This window comes from Balaenoptera borealis (genome assembly GCF_965194805.1).
Source record: "Balaenoptera borealis genome assembly, chromosome: 21".
In the NCBI taxonomy this organism is placed as follows: Eukaryota; Metazoa; Chordata; class Mammalia; order Artiodactyla; family Balaenopteridae; genus Balaenoptera; species Balaenoptera borealis.
The window spans coordinates 13,367,878-13,391,139 of NC_138880.1; the positions used below are offsets into that span (position 1 = coordinate 13,367,878).

General features: G+C 37.0%; 1 protein-coding gene across 6 annotated transcripts in view; it reads left to right on the plus strand.

The window, feature by feature from the left end:
- Nucleotides 1–23,262, plus strand: part of TEX15 (testis expressed 15, meiosis and synapsis associated) — an 84,681-nt gene that overhangs the window by 43,304 nt on the left and 18,115 nt on the right. For all 6 annotated transcript variants that reach the window (XM_082374899.1, XM_082374902.1, XM_082374900.1 and 3 more), the window contains 3 exons: nt 16,488–16,725; nt 19,617–19,763; nt 20,629–20,791. In XM_082374899.1, coding sequence (XP_082231025.1) covers nt 16,488–16,725; nt 19,617–19,763; nt 20,629–20,791 — 548 coding nt within the window. The remainder of the gene's footprint in view (nt 1–16,487; nt 16,726–19,616; nt 19,764–20,628; nt 20,792–23,262) is intronic.

Genomic DNA, 23,262 nt, shown 5'->3' on the forward strand with positions numbered 1-23,262 from the left:
TCTTCATCGCGATGCGCGGGCCTCTCACCATCACGGCCTCTCTTGTTGCGGAGCACAGGCTCCAGACGCAGCAGGCTCAGCAATTGTGGCTCACGGGCCCAGTTGCTCTGCAGCATGTGGGATCTTCCCAGACCAGGGCTCGAACCCGTGTCCCCTGCATTGGCAGGCAGATTCTCAACCACTGCGCCACCAGGAAAGCCCCTAGAACGGAATTTTTTTTTCTTGACTCAATCCTTCAGAGACTGAGTTGATGTTTTAATTTGGCGGAGTTGTATCTGGCTATTTCCAACTACTCCACTAGAGCCACAATTTCTGACACTTAACTTTTAAAAAGTACCCCTTCTGGTTTTTGGGAAGGCACATTCCATTATGTTAATTAATTAATTAATTAATTTATGAATTATTTTTGGCTGTGTTGGGTCTTCGATGCTGCGTGCAGGCTTTCTCTAGTTGCGGCGAGCGGGGGCTACTCTTCGTTGTGGTGCACAGGCTCCTCACTGTGGTGGCTTCTCTTGTTGTGGAGCACAGGCTCTAGGCACGTGAGCTTCAGTAGTTGTGGCATGCGAGCTCAGTAATTGTGGCTTGCGGGCTCTAGAGCGCAGGCTCAGTAGTTGTGGCTCACGGGCTTAGTTGCTCCGCGGCATGTGGGATCTTCCCGGACCAGGGCTCGAACCCATGTCCCCTGCATTGGGAGGCAGATACTTAACCACTGTGCCACCAGGGAAGCCCCATTATGTTATCTTAGTAAGAAAAAATAAGAGCACATGCAGAGTTCTCATTGTAAACATTTTGTATTTAATACGTTTGGATCTTGTGTGAACACAGTTTTAGCATTTTCATTTTCTGAACTTGCCTCCTTCACCATTTTGCATTTTTAACTTAGAACATAACTATAGTTTGATGGACCCACACTTAGAACTCATTTTGGAATGTTTTTGGTCTCTTTTTTTTTTTGTTTTCGAATCAATTCCTCTTGACTCAGACATGCTACCCCACTTGTTGTCTGTTGGGGAGAACTGGTGAGAATGACAGAATTAGTTGATGGCATATTTTTTCATCTAAAAATCACGGTTTTGAGCAAAAGTAGAATGGACTGGCTATACACTGCCCCTTCCAGATTGAAATAGTAGTTTGATCAAAAATGAATTCCTGCATTGTTCCTTGATTTTGGTTATATTAGGCATTTTTAAGTTGTGTCCTTTTTCATAATGCCCCCTGACACCTAAGTTTCACGCATTTATTTCTCCCTGTTAACATTACAGAAAAGTTAGAACAACTACCCAACAATACAAGACTTGATAGAACATTCTGAATGACTAATGTGTATAGGATTTATTGGTTTCTTAGGTATTTGCTCAATTAGACAAACTCATTTATCTCCCATAGTACTTTATACTCATTTTACACGACTTACCACACTATGTTGGTTTTGTCTGATTCCCTTACTACATTATGAGTTTTATCTTATTTGTTTTTTGTGTCCATAGTATGGAACCGAGTCTGGCAACACAGTGGGCACTTAACTGTTAAATTAAGTTACATTTTTATTTCATTGTTTTAAATCAGTGAAGGTAGAAAGTACCCTTAAGTAGCCTTAAGGCACAGGTAAAAAAAAATAAAAGGAAATATCAGAATTGGTTAGCAGAAGAGAAAAATAGGATGGAGAGATGAAAAGAGAAAGTATTAATAACATTGACTGCCTCTAGCTTTTCTTTTTATTGTTCCCCTTAGAGGAGTTTATAAATCTGTGATCTCAGCAAAAGAAAGTAGCTCCAAAAAGATACCAATCTCCACTTCTTTGTTGTTGTGTTGGCCATGCTGCACAGCTTGCGGGATCTCAGTTCCCCAACCAGGGACTGAACCCGGGCCACACAGTGAGAGCCCAGAATCCTAACCACTAGGCCACCAGTGAACTCCCCAGTCTCCACTTTTTATCCACATTGCATCTACCACTGCTTAAGTGTGAAATCAGCAAAAACACATTAATCATCTAAACATCTGTGTATTAAGTCATTCATTGAGCATTTGAGTGCCTACTGTGTCAGATGTTGTATTTGATACCCTCAGAGAAAAATGAATGTTTTCTCCTCAGCCTTAAAGAGTTTACATTCCAGTGGAGAAGACATACAGCTAAATATAAAATAATGTTATAGTAAGAGGTAGGTGCATAGATGAGGGATTGAGTATTCTTCGTAAGAGTCTTGAGAGATGTTCTGAAGAGTTAAGAACTTGAGCTGGTCTTAATGGGTAAAAGAGAACTGAATTCACTTCTTCTTAAGTATATTGTGCTATTTGTATCAGTTTGACCCTTTTTTGTTTTGTTTTAAGATAACTTACCTTTAAACATTTCAAATTTATGTGAAATTTAAAAATTGTCAGTATCTATCTTGACACTGTGGTTAAATTTGTACTTGGCATCTCAGTTTACATTCTACCCCATATGAGTAGACTGAGTCATCCATGCTTAATTTCATCTACTTTTATCAATGATTGGTTCGGGGAGAGGGTGCAGAACTAAATCAGTTTGGGCCAGTGACACACTGAGGACAGATTGGCTTCTGGGCAGGGGGGAGTCTCTGGAAAAGAGAAGCCAATCTGCTGTGAACAAGAAAACATGTTGCTCAACCTGTTGATGGCAGCACTCTTGGAATAATGACAACACCAGTTGGATGACCCTCGAGGTGATGACAGCAAAACAGAGAGGTGGAAAAAACCTGAATCCTTGAAAACATCTGGAGCTGTGGAATAGGTCAACTGATAAAGGCTGCCTGATTTCTGAATTTCTTGTCGTAAGAAGTTAACTCAGGACTTCCCTGGTGGCGCAGTGGTTAAGAATCTGCCTGCCAATGCAGGGGACATGGGTTTGAGCCCTGGTCTGGAAAGATCCCACATGCCACGGAGCAACTAAGCCCGTGCACCACAGCTACTGAGCCTGCGTGCCACAGCTGCTGAAGCCCATGAGCCTAGAGCCCGTGCTCCACAACAAGAGGAGCCACCGCAATGAGAAGCCCGCGCACCGCAACGAAGAGTAGCCCCCGCTCGCCGCAACTAGAGAAAGCCCGCGCGCAGCGACGAAGACCCAACGCAGCCAAAAATAAGTAAATAAATAAATAAATTTATAAAAAAAAAAGAAGTTAACTCAATTTTAAGCCAGTTTGAATGGTTTTCCATACTTGAAGTCGATAGCCTTTAAACTGGTATTGAACTTGGTACTAGGAACTTGGTACTGGTGTTGAACTTGGTACTTCCACTTGCTAGTGGAAGATTCTAAGATATGGATTTAACTTGGAACGAGGGCAATAAAGGACCCCTCACTGTTCCTAAATGGGAAGTTGGTGATACGTGGGGGAACAGACTATACATTTTATGAGGCTGTGGTTTGGGGGGAACTTGTACAAAAAAAAATTCAGGATATTGAAGTGCCCTGCCCATTTCCTGCTTAGATCCAAGAGGCCTTTAAAATTCAGATTTGGTAAAAAAAAAATCCTTTGTACTTATGGCCTAGTTTCACAGATCAGCTTTGCAAGATTAATGTGAAGTAAAGAATTCATCTTTTCCAAAGTTAGTGTGAATATGGGTTTAAAAGAAAGATTTAACAAGAGATAAGTATGAGGCAAATCTGAAGTAAGTATGAAGCACAAATCTGTTGCCTTCAACCTTTCCCACATACCTCCTTTTAAGCATTTTCTACCTGGCAAATGGAACTACTCAACTTTATGCAATAAAGATATATTTTAAATGCAGTCTGTGGAAAGAAATGGATAGTTTCAAATTGTAATGCAGTGGGTAAAGACCATTCTAAATTCAGGGCCTTGGGAAATGGGAGGGTCTCAGAGGCTTGTTGCCAGGAGACTGAAATTCCTAATAGCAACCATTGTCTAAACAAGATCATGCTATGGTTCCTAGCCTTTGGAATTTTGAGGGCCAAGAATCCTAGCTATTTCTTTCTAGAAGGATATACTTTGTGCTAAGGGCCAGTTAACACTGACCGTTGTGTCATTCTTCACTTCTCTAAATTTAATTGTGGTTACCCTACGTTTTCTTCACCAATTTATTTTTCGTGTAGGTAACTTAACCTTGTAACCATATGCTGCCTAAATGGATGTTGACTATATGAGTCTACGTCCAGACCCACTTTAAGGGAAAGCGTATTACTCACATCATTGGTCTGAAGTTAGATGCAGTAACTCGATGAGACTGGATTGTTCCCTTTTTGTGAGGTGGATTGACCTTGCTCGGTGTGAGCATGAGCATTTTTGAAAGTATAAGTGTTGGAAGAAGGGTGTGTCTAAAGGGGAACCAAGCGAGTAGACTGCAGTCTCCCTAATAGTTCTAGATTGTCTCATATAATTAGTCTAAACTATTCTTTGTCCCATTCCCCTTGCCTTTGTTGGTTTACTGATGTACAAGCATAGTCAATATGGTTCAGTATAACACAGTATGAGGCTTTCTTGGAAATCCTGGGAAGGTGAAGTCAGTGTCTCTATTGGTGTCTGTGGGCAAGGGAGCAGGTAGGCCTAGTTGCTGCTGGCAGCTCTCTTATGACCACAAGAGGAGCCAGGCAGAGATAAAGATAAAGCTATGGACAGCAGTGTAGAGAGTCAAGGAAAAGAAACTTGAGTTCCTAATATTGTTGAGGGACTAAATAAGTTTAGATTCTTCCTGTGGTAGCCAGCATAATGCTCCCCCAAAGATACCCACACTCCGATCCCCACAACCTTTACCTAACAAAAAGGACTTTGCAAATGTGATTGAGGTCACAGACCTTGAGTTTGGGTGATTATTCTGGGTAATCTGGGTGGGCCCAATTTAATGATATGAGCTCTTAATCTTAAAAATTTAAGAGGAAGACAGAAGAGTGAGAGACTGAAGGAAGAAAGAAAAGTATGAGAAGGATTCAGCTTGCCTTTGCTAGCTTTAAAGATGCAGGAAAGGTGTTATGAACGCAGGTATTGTCTGGAATTTGGGGATCGCTTTTGGCTAACAGCCAGCAAGGAAGTGGGATCTCAGTCCTCCAACTGCAGGTGATTGAATTCTGCCAACAAGGAAAGAGATCCTCCCCTAGAGCCTAAGAAAGAAACGCGGTCTAGATGACACCTTGATTTTAGCCCCATGAGACCCATGTCAGACTTATGACCTACATAACTGTAAGATAATAAACTTGATTTGTTTTAATCCACTAAGTGTGCGGTAATTTCTTAGAGCAGCTATATACTGCCTTCTCTCTGGACTTTTGTGTGAGTTAGAAAATATCTTTTTTTCCCTCCAGTTTTGTTAAAATATGATTGACATATAGCACTGTGTATGTTTAAGATGTACAACGTGATTATTTGATACACATATATAGGGAAATGTTTACCATAGTAAGGTTAGTTAACACATCCTTCACCTCACACAATTACCATGTTGTCATTGTTACAGTGAGAACATTAAAACTCTACTCTTACAGCACCTTGCAAGCATACGGTACAGTATTATAAACTATAGTCACCACTCTGTACCTTAGATCTCTGGAACTTACTTATCTTATAACTGAAAGTTTGTACCCTTTGACCACCACCTCCCCATTTCCCGCACTCCCCAGACCCTGGAAACCACCATTCTGCTCTGTTTCTATCAGCTTGATGTTTTTAGATTCCACATGTAAGCGAGATCATCTGGTATTTCTCTCTCTGACTTACTTCACGTAGCATAATGTCCTCTAGATTAATCTGTGTTGTTGCAAATGGAAGGATTTCCTTCTTTTTGTGGCTGAATAGTATCCCATTGTGTATATATGCCACATTTATCCATTCATCTGTTGAACTTAGTTGCGTCCACGTCTTGGCGGTTGTGCATGGCACTGCAGTGGGTGTGGGGGTGCTGGCATCTCTGAGACACAGTGACTTCGTCTCCTTCAGACATCACCCAGGAGTGGGAGTGCTGGGTCATATGGTGGCTCTATTTTCAATTTTTTGAGGGATCTCCATACTGTTCTCCATAGTGGCTGTACCAGTTTACATTGCCACCAAGAATGCACCAGGTTCCCTTTTCTCCATGTCCTCACCAGCACTTTTTATCTTGTCTTTTGAGAATAGCCAGTCTAACACATGTGAGATGATATCTTATTGTGATTTTGAATTGCATTTCCCTGATGATTAATGATGTGTAGCACCTTATTAAGTACTTGGCCATGTGTACATTTTCTTTGGAAAAATGTTTCTTCAAGTCTTCTTCCCATTTTTTAATCAGATTGTTTTTGCTGTTGAGTTTATGAATTCCTTCTGTATTTTGAATATTAACCCTTTACCAGCTGTATAGTTTGCAAATACTTTCTCCCATTCTGTAGGTTCTCTTTTCCTTTTCTTGACTCTTTCTTTTTGCCATGCAGGAGCATTTTAGTTTGAGGTCATCTCATTGTTTGTTTTTCTTTATTGCTTGTGCTTTTGATGTCATATCCAAAAAAATCATTGCCAAGACCACTGTCAAGGAGGACTTTTTCCCTATGTTTTCTTACAGGAGTTTTATTGCTTCAGGTGTTACCTCTAAGTCCTTAATCCATTTTGAGTTAAGTTTTTGTGAGTGGTGTAAGATAGGAGTCCAGTTTCACTTTTTTGCATGTGAATATCCATTTTTCCCAGCATTTGTTAAGGAGACTGTCCTTTCCTCATTGAGTTTTCTTTGCCCCCTTGTTAAATATTATTTGACCATATATGCGTGGGTTTATTTCTGGGCTCTTGATATTCTGTTCCATTGGTCTATATGGTTTTTTATGCCAGTACCATACTGTTTTGATTTCTGTAGGTTTGGGATATACTTTGAAATCAGGAAGTGTGATGCCCCAGCTTTGTTCTTCTTTCTCAAGATTGTTTTGGCTCTCGGGGTCTTTTGTGGTTCCATTTAAATTTTAGGATCATTTTTCCTGTTTCTGTGAAAAATGCCATTGGAATTTTGATAGAAATTGCATTGAATCTGTAGATGGCTTTGGGTAGTATTGACATTTTAACAATGTTAACTCTTCCAATCCATGAACAAAGGATATCATTCTATTTTTTGTGTCTTCTTCAGTTTCTTTAATTATTGTCTTATAGTTTTAGGTGTATAGCTCTTTCCCTTCCTTGCTTAAATTTATTCCTAAGTATTTTGTTTTTGATGTTATTGTAAATGGAATTGTTTTCTTTACATCTTTTTCAGATAATTCATTGTTGGTGTGTAGAAACGCAGTGATTTTTTTATGTTGATTTGTATCCTGAAACATCACTGAATTGGTTTGTTAGGTCTAATAGTTTTTTTGGTAGAGACTTTAGGACTTTCTATATATAAGATCCTGTCATCTGCAAACAGAGACCATTTTACTTCTTCCTTTCTGATTTGGATGCCTTCTATTTCTTTTGCTTGCCTTCTTACTCTGGCTAGGACTTTCAGTACTCTGTTGAATAAAAGTGGTGATAGTGGGCATTCTTGTCTCATTCCTGATCTTAGGGGAAAAGCTTTCAATTTTTCACCACTGAGTATGACATTAGTTGTCAGTCTGTCAAAATGACCTTTATTATGTTGAGGTATGTTCCTCCTATACTCAATTTATTGACAGTTTTTATCATGAAATGATGTGGAATTTTGTCAAATGCTTTTTTTGTGTGTCTTTTGAGATGATCATTTGATTTTTATGTTTCATTCTATGAATGTGTATCACATTTCTTGATTTGCATATGTTGATCCATCCTTGCATTCCAGGAATAATTCCCACTTGATTTTGGTGTATGATCCTTTTAGTGTGTTGTTGAGTTTGGTTTACTAGTATTTTGTTAATAATTTTTGCATCTATATTCATCAGAGATATTGGGCTTTAGTTTTCTTATAGTATCCTTACCTGGCCCTGATATCAAGGTAATGCTGGCCTCATAAAATGAGTTTGGGAGTGTTCCCTCCTCATCAGTTTCTTGGAAGAGTTTGAGAAGAATTGGCATTAATTCTTCTTTAAATGTTTGGTAGAATTCACCCATGAACCCATCTGGTCCTGGGCTTTTCTTTGTTGGAAGATATTTGATTACTGTTTCAATGTCCTTACTTGTTATTGGTGTGTTCAGATTTTTTCTTTATGATTCAGACTTGGTATGTTGTTTTTTCTAGGAATTTATCCATTTCTTCTAGGTTATCCAATTTGTTGGCATATAATTGTTCATAATAGTCTCTTATGATCCTTTGTATTTCTGTGATATCAGTTGTAATGTCAGCTGTTTCACTTATAATTTCAATTATTTGAGTCCTCTCTCTTTTTTTCTTGGTAAGTTTAGGTAAAGTCAATTTTGCTTGTCTTTTCAAAAAACAACTCTTTGTTTCATTGACCTTTCCTATTGTTTTTCTATTCTCTATTTCATTTGTTTCTGCTCTTTGTTATCTGCCTTCCTTCTGCTAACTTTGGGCTTAGTTCTTTTTCTAGTTCCTTGAGGTATAAAGTTAGGTTGTTTATTTGAGGTTTTTCTTTTTTCCAAATGTAGGAATTTATCACTGTAAAATTACCTCTTAGTACTGCTTTTGTTGCATGTCTTAAGGTTTGGCATGTGGTGTTTCCATTTTCCTTTATTTCAGTATGTTTTATTTCCCTTTTGATTTCATCTTTGACCCATCAGTTGTTCAGGTACGTATTGTACAATATTCTCATATTTGTGAATTTTTCAGTTTTCATCCTGTTACTGATTTCTGCTTTCATACTATTGTGATTAGAAAAGATCGTTGGTGTGATAATTTCAGTGATTTAAAGTTCGCTGAGACTTGTTTTGTGGCCTAACATACGATCTGTCCTGAAAAATGTTCCATGTGCCCTTGAGAAGAATGTGTACTCTGCTGCTGTTGGATGGAATGTTCTGTATATGTCAGATCCACTTGGTATAAAATATAGTTCAAGTCCAATGTTCCCTTATTGATTTTCTGTCTGGATGATCTATGCATTGTTGAAACTTGGGTTTGAAAATCCCCCACTATTATTGTATTGTTCTCTATTGCTCCCTTCAGCTCTATTAGTATTTGCTTAATATATTTAGGTGCTCTGATATTGTGTGCATATTTATTTACAGTTGTTATGTCCTTTTGGTGAATTGACCCCTTTATCATTTATAATGACCTTGTTGCTTGTTAATGTTTTAGATTTAAAGTCTGTTTTGTCTGCTTATAGGTGTAGCTACCCCTGCCATCTTTTGGTTTCCGTTTGCATGGGATGTTTTCTCATCTCTTCACTTTGAGTCTATTTGTGTCCTGGAAGTGAGTCTCTTATAAGTAGCATATAGTTGTGTCTTGTTTTTTTATCCTTTTACCCACTCTGTGCTTTTTGACCATGTACATTTAAAGTAATTATTGATAGGTAAAAACCAACTATTGCCATCTTGTTGTTTTCTGGCTGTTTTGTAGTTCTCTTGTTCCTTTCTTCCTCTCTTGCTATATTCCTTTGTGAATTGATGATTTTCTGTAGTGGTACACTTTGATTCCTTCTTCTCTATCTTGTGTGTATCTGCTGTAGGTTTTTGCTTGTGTTTACCCTGAGGCTTACTTGAAACATTGAATAGGTATAGTAGTCTATCTTAAGCTTATGACAGTTTAACTTTAATTGCATGCAAAAACTCTACCTTTTTATTTCCCCCATTTTATGTTTTTGATGTCACACTTTACATCTTTTTATATTGTGTATCCATTAACAAATTATCATAGCTATAGCTATCTTTAATACTTTTGTACTTCACCTTTTATCTAGAGTTAACACCACCATATTACAGTATTAAAGTATTCTGAATCTTACTATATATCTACCCTTACTAGTGTATTGTTTATTTTCATACATTTTATGTTACCAGTTACAGCCCTTTCATTTCACCTTGAGTAAGTCCGTTTTGCGTTTCTCATAAGGCAGGTCTAGTGGTGATAAACTCCCTCAGCTTTTGTTTGGGAAACTTTTTATTTTGCCTTCATTTCTGAAAGACAGCTTGACTGGGTTAAGTATTCTTGGTTGGCACTTTCTTTCTTTCAGTACTTTGAGTATATCATTCCATTCTCTTCTGGTCTGCAAGATCTCTGCTGAGAAATCTGATTATAGCTTTATTGGGGGTTCCCTTGAATGAGAGAAAAAAATTTCTCTTGCTTTTAAAATCTTCTCTTTGTCTCTGATTTTAGACAGTTTTTAATAAAACTGTCTAATAAAAATTTTAATTTTAATAAAATTTTTATTTAAAAATTTTAAAATAAAATTATAGTGTCTTAGAGAAGATCATTTTTAGATTGAAATTTTGGGGTGACCTGTTAGCTTCATGAACTTGGATATCTCCTGAGGTTTGGGAAGTTCTCAGCCATTATTTCTTTAAATAAGCTTTCTTCACTTTTCTCCTTCTGTCCTTCTTATGGGAATCCAACAACGTATAGATTGTTTTATTAATGGTGTCCCATAAGATCTGTAGGCTTTCTTCAGTCTTTTCATTTTTCTTTTTGCTCTTCTGACTGGATACTTTTAAACAATCTGTCTTTGAGCTCACTGATTTTTTTTCTTCTGCTTGGTCTAGTCTGCTGTTGAAGCTCTCTGTTGAATTCTTCAGTTCAGTCATTGTATTCTTTACCTTCAAAATTCCTCTTTGGTTCTTTTTTATGTTCTCTTTCTCTTTCTTTCCTCATTTTGTTCTTATATTCTTTTCCTGATATTGTTAAAGTATTTATCTGTGTTTTCTTATAGCTCCCTGAGCATCTTTAGAATAATTTTGAATTCTTTGTAGAGCAAATCCTGTATCTCCATTTTTGGGGGGCCATTTACTGGAGGTTTACTGTATTTCTTTGGTGGAGTCACATTTCCCTGATTCTTCATGGTCCTTTAGCCTTGCATAGGTGTCTGCACATTTAAAGACGAGACTTTATGGACTAACTTTGCTAAGAAAAGACCTTCACCTGGGGTGGGGACATGCCAGAGAGTGCTGTGACCCTGGGTTAGTGCTGCAGGGTGCCACGTGGAGGGGCATGTGGTGGCTCCATGTCTTGGGGATTGTGGTGTAACTCAGTAGATCAGGCCATTGGGATCCACAACATCGACAATTTGTGTGGTCTTTGGCAAACACTGCCAGGGGTCTGCAGAGGTTACAATGGCTGTTGGGGTTCTCAGCAGCACCTCCAGGTCCATAAACTAGGGAGAGGACCAGAGTAAGCAGCAGTAGTGGCCCAAGCTGGTTTGTATGCACACACTCGGCTGTGCGGGCCAGTTGCAGGTGCCTGAGTTGTGACAGGGCTGGTTATAAACACACATGTATAGTTGCTTTACAATGTTGTGTTAGTTTCTCCTGTACAGCAGAGTGAATCAGCTATATGTGTACATATATCCCCTCTTTTTTGGATTTCCTTCCCATTTAGGTCACCACAGAGCATTGAGTAGAGTTGCCTGTGCTATACAGTAGGTCCTCATTAGTTATCTATTTTATGCATAGTGTCAATAGTGTATATATGTCAATCCCAATCTCCCAATTCATCCCACCCCTCCTTTCCCCCTTGGTATCCATATGTTTGTTCGCTACATCTGTGTCTCTATTTCTGCTTTGTAAATAAGGTCGTCTATATGAATATTTTCAGATTCCACATATATGCATTATCGTATATTCTACAAATATACGATACTTGTTTTTCTCTTTCTGACTCCCTTCACTCTGTATGACAATCTCTAGGTCCATCCATGTCTCTACAAATGACCCAGTTTCATTCCTTTTTATGGCTGAGTGATATTCCATGTGTATATGTCCCACATCTTCTTTATCCATTCCTCTATTTTTTTTTTTAATTATTTATTTATTTATTTATTTATTTATTTTTGGCTGTGTTGGGTCTTCGTTTCTGTGCGAGGGCTTTCTCTAGTCGCGGCGAGTGGGGGCCACTCCCCATTGCAGTGCGTGGGCCTCTCACCATCGAGGCCTCCCCCGCTGCGGAGCACAGGCTCCAGACGCGCAGGCTCAGCAATTGTGGCTCACGGGCCCAGCCGCTCCGCGGCATGCGGGATCCTCCCAGACCAGGGCTCGAACCCGTGTCCCCTGCACCGGCAGGCAGACTCCCAACCACTGCGCCACCAGGGAAGCCCCTATTTTTTTTTTTTTAAATATAAGCAGAAGATACTGTGCTTTTTTTTTTTTTTAAACTTTGCGTTTATTTATTTATTTATTTATTTTTATGGCTGTGTTGGGTCTTTGTTTCTGTGCGAGGGCTTTCTCTAGTTGCGGCAAGTGGGGGCCCCTCTTCATCACGGTGCGCAGGCCTCTCATTATCACGGCCTCTCTTGTTGCGGAGCACAGGCTCCAGACGCGCAGGCCCAGTAATTGTGGCTCACGGGCCTAGTTGCTCCGTGGCATGTGGGATCTTCCCAGACCAGGGCTCGAACCCGTGTCCCTGCATTGGCAGGCAGATTCTCAACCACTGCGCCACCAAGGAAGCCCCCATTCCTCTACTGATGGACATTTAGGTTGTTTCTATTAAAAATTTTTTAAAAAAGAAAGAAAATTTTAAAAAAAGAAGACATAAACTGTATATCAACAACCCCATAAAAATTGAAGCTAGGCCCGCTTTCTTAGTGTAGCAGAAAAAGCCTTGTACTAGAAGCCAGAGACCTAAATTCTACTCCTGGTTCTGCCACTACATAGTTATGTGATCCTGGATGAGCTATTTTGACATCTTGGCCATTGTTTTCCTCACCAGTGATACTTATTTAACCTTTGGGGTCAGGGACCCCTCTGAGAATTTGATGAAGTTATAGCTCCTCTTCCCAGGGAAGTGCACATGAACACAGAGCTTTGCACAGAATTCTAAGGTTTTTGGGCTCCCTACAGTAGCCAGCCTGGGACTTTTCCTGTGTAAGTGAACCCCAGGTCAGGAACTCATGGACAGGAGGATCGTTACAGCCTCTTCCAGCTCTAGTGGGCTCAGCTTTGTGAATCTGCGAGCAGAAGACAATGCTGAGGAATTTATTTGAGAAAAAAGAGGAATAAGGAAGAAGAGGAGCAAAAGGAAAGGAAAAGAGAAAACGGAGGAAAAAGAGAAGTTCTGTTTCTTAGTAACTCAAAAAATATTTAAGAATCCACTTGTTAGATGAACACTTACGTGAATTAAATGCAATATAATTAAATTTCATGTTAGAAAGGAAAATGTAATGTAACATGTTAACTCATTTTAAAGTTATACTCTCTTGGGAACAATAAGATAACTTACAGTGAATAAAATAAAGAAAGGAAAATGGAAGCAAAAAGTATTTACTGTAACTAAACGATTATCTCAAAATGTGATTAAATACTTAGAATTCTATGATTAAAAAAAAATCAAATAAACACACATGTAGCAATGGGGGCCAGGGCAGATGTCAAGGCAAGTGCCAATGGCAGGTGCACTGACAGCTTTGGGGGGGTCCTGGCTGTTGGTGTGCACTACTGTGACTGCTGGATCTTGCCATGGACATGTAGCTTTGGAGGCCTGATGGGGGCCAGGGGTATCCATCACTGTGGAAGGGCTAGCTGCAGGTGAGCCTAGTGGTGCAGGCCAGTGACAGAAGACAGGGCGGATCTGGGCCTACATGCTGCTGTAGGGCCTTGGTTATCAGCAGGATCTTGCCATGGTGCACACATAGGAATTTAGGTTGGTGACAGGTGTAAGTGCACAGCTCTACCACTCATTCATTGTGCTTTGCTAACTTGTATAACTTCTCATCAATGTGAGTTTTATCTAAGTCTTTTACATTTACAGTTGTCCCTTGGTACCCATGGGAGATTGGTTCCAGGACCTGCCCCAAATACCAAAATCTGCGGATGCTCAGATCCCATTGTTGGTTCTCCATATCCACGAGTTCTGCATCATCAAATTCAACCCATCATGGATTGTAAATTAAGTTTGCAGTCCATGGTTGGTTGAATCCATGGATGTAGAACCAACCGATACAGAGAGCCAACTGTATATTTATTGAAAATATTCTGTGTACGGGAATTCCCGGGCAGTCCAGTGGTTAGGGCTTCATGCTTTCACTGCCGAGGGTGCAGGTTCAGTCCCTGGTCAGGGAACTAAGATCCTGTAAGGCACGCACGGTGGCACGGCCAAAAAAAAAAAAAAAAAAAAGACAAAAGACTATTTGGATTCATTTTACCTATCGTCTCTGAAATGGAATTGTTGAAACTCAGAGCTGCTGTCATTTAACGAGTTAACATAGATCCTAGTGTCTGAATAACTTTGAAAGTCAACCTTTTACAAACCTTTTTAGACCTAGAAATAGTTCTAAAGGCTAATTTTTAATTGGTAATTTTGATTATGTAAATCATATTTAGTCCTAAATTTTTTTCAAGCGTAATTCTGAATATACATTGAAAAGTACAAAGTTTTTAACAGTATTATTACTAACAGAAACCTCCAGGGAATATTTTTTACTTGAATTTATAAAGGTTTTTGGAGCCCTGGATCGGATCTTTATTAAGTTGTATTTTTTTCATTCTACTCAGTCCATTAACAGGATATAATGTTCAGCCAATAAGATGACTAGGTAACACAAAGAATTATTTGGTCCAGAATGTCAACGGCACCACTGCTCTAGGGTTTACATTACAGGCATAACTCGGAGGTATCACAGCTTCAGTTCCAGACCACAATAAAGAGATTCACACAAATTTTTTGGCTTCCCAGTGCATATAAAGTTATGTTTACATTATAGTGTAAGTGTGCAACAGCATTAAAAAAACAGTGTACACACCTTAATTTAAAAATGCATTATTGCTAAAAAATACTAACCATCATTTGAGCCTTCAGTGAATCATAGTAGTAACATCAAATATCACAGATCACAGATCACCATAACAAATATAATAATAATGAAGGAGTTTGAAATACTGCGAGAATTATCCAGATGTGACACAGGGACACAAAGTGAACAAATGCTGTTGGAAAAATGGTGCCAGTAGACTTGCTTGACGCAAGGTTGCCACAAACCTTCAGTTCATAAAAAATGCAATATCTGTGAAGCCCAATGCAGTGAAGTACAATAAAACAAGGTATACCTGTATACATCTTCATCACAACACACCTTCACGTAATGTGATTCATGTGTGCTGTAAGAACCTTACAACAATATATTTTGATTTCCTCCCTCCCTCTCATGCTTTGTGCTATTGTTGTGGGAGTTCTTCCAGATCCTAAGAAAAACCACATGAGAAATTAGGAAAACAGAAAAAAGTATTGTAATTCTTCTGTGAGAATTAAACCTTAACAATCAACATAGAGATCTTAGTGGTTTACAGAGTCTGACGTCAAGCTAAAAACAAGAGCAGGAAATGATGACGATGGAGTTGAAAGTTAAGGCTGACATTTCCAGAACTGAGAGAAATGGTCATGATCTCATTGGTTAGTCTTGCTTGTTATTGTTGCCGTGTGTTTTGTTGCCAGGGGCCTGTCTACTGTTGAAGGTGAATTATTTTTGCAAGTAAATATTAATACACTAATGTGCATAGTATACTTATACAAATTCTTTTGAGTGGTGTTCCAGGAAATAACAAATATAGGTAGCATGTGGTTTTCAAGAGCAGTTTTCCTTTTGTGGTATGCACATTACTTTCTAGGTTCTGTAGCTTCTCCACTGCTGATAGTCTTTTGGAATCACACTTCTGTCACGGTGATTGAAGCTCTCTGTCGCTATCACCTGCTGTGGCAGTTGCTGCCGCCGCTGCTGCTCCTGAGCAGGCCACATAGGACTCCCTTCCCCGGTCCACCAACTGGAGGAGAAGGATGGGTGTTTTATATGTTGCAGTGATTCTCGTGGAATGTAGGTAAAAGTTCAATAGTGTCTGTACTTTAGATTATAACCTTTTCTGAGAATGATTCATAATTTTCATAGTGCCAAGATAGGAACCTGTAATCAAATTCTAGCTTGCTTCTCCCAGCTGTGACCTAGATCCCTGGAGAATAGAGAATGGCCCTAATAATTGACCATATATAAGTGTATTGTGTATGTGTCTCTCTCTGTGTATATTTAAGAAATGCATGTCCTTCGCTCTGTAACACAAATAAGAACTTTAGCTCCAGAACTTAATGGACAAGAATTGGCATATATATTTCCGACTCTGTCACTTTACTATTTTGGCAAGTTTTAACCCTCTGAACCTCATATTTCTCATTTTAAAAATGTGTGTAACAACAATGACAATAATAAGTAATAATAATAGCAGTAGTTCAATTCTTGGGGATTTGAGAACAAAATGACAAAAGGTATGTAACGGTTAAGTCTTAACAGTGCTGGGGACATTAGCATTCAGGAAATGTTAGCCCTTATTTCCATTGGCCTATACGGAATGTAGACCATAATCCTACACAAGTAGTTATTGAACTATTTCCTGAATTCTTTCCTTAGATGATTTTTCAGCCTAACTTGTTACCATAGGATAGTTACCATAACTGTAGCAAGCTAACTCAAGTATTCATCTTCTCCTTGAAAATTCTGTTGATGTTCTCATTTAATTACACGCTGTTTGCTTTAGGTCAGAGATGCGTGGGAGTGGAAGACACGGCAGAGAACTTGAAGAACATTTCTGCTTTTTAGCACTTCCTCAGAGTGATGTGGCTGAGATATATCAGAATGGAATAAGTACCAAAACATCTACATTGAAGATACTAGGCAACCCTCTTCTTGGAATTTATATATTTAGACATGTTGATGTGGCCTTGAATTTTGCTCATAGTAGAAGCATTACTGTAGAAAGTATTACAGTTTTTAAGGTTGGTAGCACAAAACAAATACTAAATATTATATTCAGTTTGCTTTAAATTGACCTAAATGTATTTTACTTTCAATATGAATTATTAATGTTTTAAAGTTGCATTGTATAAAATAAATAATAATTATTTATTACTATCATCATCATCATTTGAAATTTTCCCCTATTTTTGACTCTAGTGGGTGTGCAGCATAAAAGTCTTCAAGTAAACAAAGGCAGCCTTTATCATATTGGTTTTCCTAATGTATATTTTTTCTCTCCTATTTGACCCTCTTATCTTTCTCTCTTTTGTTCAGACTATAATTAATACCAGAGTATTCTAAGTGTCTTTCCTCAAAACATTGGTATTAATAATTCTGACTTAAGCTAAAGTTGCTACACTCTTACTGTTTATTTTACTTAATAGTGTTATACAATATTAATTTCTTTGTTTTAATAATTTTGCCATGCTTATATAAGATGTTAACATTAGGAAAAACAGGGTAGAGGTGTATGGGATCTCTGAACTGTCTTGCAACTTTTCTTAAAGTCTAAAATTACTCAAAATTGAAAAAAAAGAAAAAATCTTACAGTCGAATTGTAAGCATCAACAAACTGGTTAAGATATACTTTTTTGTTAATTGCAGCTTTGCCAGGACTACTAAAATCACAGTAAGTAGGCAGGATCCTCAGTTGTGTAACTTAGGATGTGTGTACATTCACGTAAAACCAACAGTTCATTTGGTATAATTTAATTATTTTTAGACCTCAGGTATTATCAAATTCATAAAGCATGATTTATTTTTATATTAAAAAATAATACATACTGATTTTAGAAAATTTGGAACATCCTAAGAAGCTCCAAAAAGCCCATTAATAACGACACAATTTTTTTTGTATACCTATACTTAGTCTTCTGCTCATATGTATGGATATGCATTGTATAATGGTCATTAAAATACATTCTTTATATATTATGTAACTTGCTTTTTTCATTGATTACAAAATCAACATTTTCCACGTCATTAAATAAATATTCTTCTGTAATATCCTTTTGAATGACTACATAGTATTCCACTGTACAACTCTACCATAAATTTGTGCAACACATTTTTTAATGTTGGGATATAAATTACTTGGTTTTCTTATTTTTGTACTTTTAAATACTACTTTGATTATTCATGTAGGTACATTTTACACACACCTGTGATTATTTGCTAAGAATTAATTGATTAATTCCTATGTGTCAAATTAGGAGTCAGAGGTATGTGTACACTTTCACAGCTTTCGATATGTAATGCCCAGTTGTCCTGAGAAAGGTTGTACTAATTGACATTCCTTTCCACAGCCTGTGGGGGATGTCTGTTATCTCACACCATCACTAACTCTGTGTATTATATTTTTTAAAAAATATTTGCCAGTCTTAATATGTGATAGTTTCTCATTGTTGGTTCAGTTTTTTATTCTTTTTCATAGTTATTGCTGAGCTTAACATTCTGCGTATATTCATTGACAGTATTTAGTGAACTGCCTATTAATATCCTTTGCTAGATTCTTGGATTTTCCTTTCTTTGTTTCTAGTTGATTCATAAGCATTATCAATTCATTAAAGTGAATGTTGAGAGCTAGGCTTTTCTGTGTATAATGTTTTATCACTTATTGTTTTCTTTTTTAAATATTTTATTTTGTAATAAATTTAAATTTACAGAAAAATTATGAAGGTAGTACAGAAAGGTCCTGTATACAATTTAGCCAGCTTCCCCTAATGTTAACATTTCATATAACTATGGCACCTCTGTTAAAACTAAGAAACTGAAACTAACAGTGTGTGTGTCAATTATATCTCAATTTAAAAAATAATAATAAAATAAAATGAAAAGAAACTAACATTGGTACAGTACTATTTACTACAGACTATTCAGCTTTTGCCAGTTTTTCCACTAATGTTTTTTTCTCTTCCAGTATCCAAGTACAGGGTACCACATTACATTTAGTATTGTTTTCAGTTTTGAATGAATTATTAGCATATTAAAAAATAAAAGTAATAGAATTGCTGACTTAAGTAAAATTTGTAGTTGTTTTCATATTAATTGCACTTTTTCCCCACCTTTTATCACTTAATTAGTTCATGGTTTTTTTAATTTTTATACTCATTTGTTTTTGATGTACAGAAGCTTTGGAATATTTTACAGTGAAGTTTGTTTTTAGTTCATGGTTTTTTGGCAATATGCTTAGAAAAGAATCCTCAGTTGGAGGTTAGATAAATATTTGCTTGTATTTCTTTCTACAGTGTTTATATTACTTAAATGTTTACCTTGTTTGGTATTTATTTTGGTTTATAGGTTGAGAGGAATTTAGTTTTTTTCAAGTCCTCACCATTTACTGAATAATCTGGTTTTGCTTCATTTATTTCAAATGATGCTTTTAATATCATACTATATTTTTATAGATGCTTGGACTTATCTGGGCTTTTTATTTTGTGCGGCTTTTTTCCCCTCTCTGCCTTTTTTGTGGTAGTACCGTTCTTTTAAAAAGTATTTAATATCTGGAAGTGTATGTCACCTTTCCTGTTCCATCATTCTCTATTTCTGACCCAAATTTTATTTCAAAAAATTATTTCCAAAATTGTATACGTTATTCTTGTTTAGTCTTTCAGGGAAGTTTTTAAACTAAAACTCATTTCTACAAATGGATTTTCTGAAATTTTTATTGGAATTACTTTAGTCTTTGAGTTTAATTTAAGGGGGAATTGACATAATTACAATAAGTCATGCCATTCATCTGGGACATGGATTATCTCTCCATTCGAATTTCTTTCCTTAAAAAAGAAGCTAGCTTTACTTTCCTAGTATGAGAGTTTAAAGCGTTTTGGAATATTTTTATTTACCTTCTTTTTGCCTTTTTTTTTTCCAGGTTCTTTTTGGAAAAGTGAAGAAAATTCAGCCTTCAATGGATAAAAACAAAGTTTCTTTGGATCCTTCTCCTAACTTTGACTGCCATATGTCAAGAAGTATACCCTCTTTGAAAGATACCATTGAACTACAAGCCTACAGTTCAGCAGTATGTTAACTTTTTGGTTCATTTGACAACTTGAAAGTCACATGCCTCACACTGTATGATACAAGCCTTAAAACAACTGCCCAAAATATTAAATGGAAATCTCTTACTTCGTTCACCATAATATGACCTAAATAAATAGATAGTAAAAGTTGTTTTAATATTTGTGATCTGGGAACATTAATAAAGAGGCTTCCAGATTTACATTTAACTTCGTTCTAAGTACAGTGGCTGCTTTTATTTAGATGTTTCATAGATTAATTCCTAACTTGCAAAACAAACAAGGCTACTTTGAAATGTTATTGATCTTCGCAAAAGGAGAAAAGGCTTATGTATTAGTCATTACATGGTAGACTAATTACTACACAGTAATTTTCTGTCATATGTTACTGAGACACTTAGTAGACCTTTAATCTTTTATAGAAGATTAAATTATGTAATACATACTATATATAATATATATGATTAAATGAGGATAAATATTTTAGAAATATATATATGCTCCCACATGTAAGATATATTAAGCTATTGTTATTTTTCTAATTGACTTTTCCTCCCAAATAAAATATAGTGGTTCCCAGCATATGCAAAACATTGAAGTTTTAATGAAAAAATACTTTTTTATTTAAAAACAGATTGTGTTTGTTTCTGCTGATATTGGAAGCCTATCAAGGAAAAAATATGCTGTGAGGAAAAAAATTCCTCTTCAGGAAAACTAGGGTTGAAGAAGGCAGGGAGAGTGGGGCTGTATGGAAGCTGATTAATAAATAACAACATGCAGTTATCTAGATTTTTTAAAATAGGAGCTTATTCAAGTCTGAAAAAATTAATCAGCATAAAAATGTTCTCTTCCTTCTTTATCTTTTAGGTATACCTCTATGAATATGATGATCTTTCAAAGCCAGTAGATAAACCTAGGCAGTGTCTTCCATATGCAATAGTAACAGTAAAATCTATTGGTCAAAAAGTAGATAATGGACACCTTATGACATCTTTGAGATTCCTCTCAACAGGAGTTCCTAAGAGGGCTGGTAAGATACATATATTTTTCTACTTCAGTAACATTTGTGCTGGTCTTACAACTTCTGAATATGATTTTCTAATACATTATGAATATCTAAGCAAAATAGTTGTTCTTTACCTGTTTTCGATTTTATACATCTAGAATTACATTGCAGCTATTTTTGTTACTTCTTTTGCTCAGTGTTATGTTTGTGTGATTCTTCCACACTGATATGTATAACTGTAGTTTCTTCATTTTCACTCATATATTTGTATACACACACACACACATTATTCAATTTTGTGACTATACACTATTCCTCTGGGGATGTTTTGACATTTTGTAGTTTTCTTCATATTCCAAATATTGCTGTTTTAAATGTTCATGTACGTGTCTCAGTGCATATGTGCAAGAGTTTTTCTATAGCGTATGCATCTACATCAGGAATGTGCAACTTAATCCAAAGACAATGTCAAACAGTTTTCAAAAGTGGTTGTGTCAGGTTACCTAATTACTCTACATCATTGCCAGTACATATACTTCTTTTTTTTTTTTTTTAATATATTTATTTATTTATTTATTATTTTTGGTTGCATTGGGTCTTTGTTGCTGCAGGTGGGCTTTCTCTAGTTGCGGTGAGCAGGGGCTACTCTTCATTGCGGTGCACAGGCTTCTCATTTGCGGTGGTTTCTCTTGTTGCACAGCATGGGCTCTAGGCGCTCGGGCTTCAGTAGTTGTGGCACACGGGCTCAGTAGTTGTGGCTCGTGGGCTCTAGAGCGCAGGCTCAGTAGTTGCGGCGCACGGGCTTAGCTCCTCCGCAGCATGTGGGATCTTCCCAGACCAGGGCTCAAACCCGTGTCCCCTGCATTGGCAGGCGGATTCTTAACCACTGTGCCACCTGGGAAGCCCCCATATACTTTAAAAAAAATGTTTCTGCCAGACTCACAGACTTCAAAAACAAATGTATGATTACCAAAGGGGAAAGGTAAGGGGGAGGGATAAGTTAGGAGTTTGGGATTAACATATACAGACTACTATATATAAAATAGATAATAAACAAGGACCTACTGTATAGCACAGGGAGCTCTACTTGATATTCTGTGATAACCTATGCGGGAAAAGAATCTGAAAAAGAATGGATATATTTATATGTATAACTGAATCACTTTGCTGTACACCTGAAACTAACACAATATTGTAAATCAACTATAGTATAAAATAAAAACTAAATTTAAAAAATGTTTCTGCCAGCCTAGTGAGTGTGATATGTTACCATTATCACCTCAAAAAAAGAGACTCTTTACCCATTAAAAGCTCTCATGTCCCTTTTCCCCTAAGCCCCCCACTACTCCTACACAGTCACTAATCTGCTTTCTGTCTCTATATATTAGCCTATCCTGGCCTGGCCATTTCATTAAGTGAAGTCATAAATAATAGCCTTTCATGACTGGTGACTTTCACTTAACAGTGTTTTCAGACTTCTTGCATGTTGCAGCATGTATCAGTACCTCATTCCTTTTTATGGAAAAATATTCTGTTACATGGATACATTACATTGTGTTTATCCATTCATCAGTTGACCATGTGGGTCACTTCCACCTTTTGGCAATTATGAATAGTTATGCTAAGAACATTCTTGAACAAGTTTTGGTGTAGACATGTGTTTTCTTTGCTCTTAGGTATATAGCTTGTTCCTGAACCTCGGGGGAAAGTGTTCATCTTTCCCCAGTAAATATGATGTTAGCTGTGGGGTTTTTTATGTCCTTTACCCTGTTGAGGAAGTTCCCTTCTATTCCTAGTTTGTTGAGTGTTTTTATCTTGAAAAGGGTAATTACTTATCCTTCAGAATCTTTGCCATCTAAAAGGTTTTTTAATATGAATCTTCTTGTGTATTTAGTGGGGTTGGACATCTTTTTGTGTTTGTTGACAATTTTTACTTAACCTGTGATTTTCTTGTTTAAGTACTTTGCCCAACTATCTATTGCATAGTCTTTTTATTAATCTTTTGAAGATATCTGTATATTCTTTATGTATTCCAATATATGTGTAATTATGTACTAAGTTTGTCTCATTCAGAATATTCTTTTTACCAGTTTATTTTTCTAAGTTTTATCATGGGTTTGACCTATTAAAATATTTAATTGTATGTAATTGACATCATTTTTCATTTTTGGTTTTCTGGCTTCCATCCATGCTTAAAAAGTGCTTTCCTACCCCCAGGATTATAAAACTATCCCTCCATGTTTTCTTCCAGTATCTTTATGGCTTTATTTTTTAATGAATTTTGTTTTATTTCAGTATAAGGAGGTATAGGGATCCACCTTCCGTTGTTTTCTGTCCACTCCAGCTTAAGCACTACATCTCTATATTTTCTTTTTTGTTTTTTAATTTTATTTTTTATTTGTCTATTTTTGGCTGCCTTGGGTCTTCGTTGCTGCGCGCGGGCTTTCTCTAGTTGAGGCGAGCGGGGGCTACTCTTCGTTGCGGTGCATGGGCTT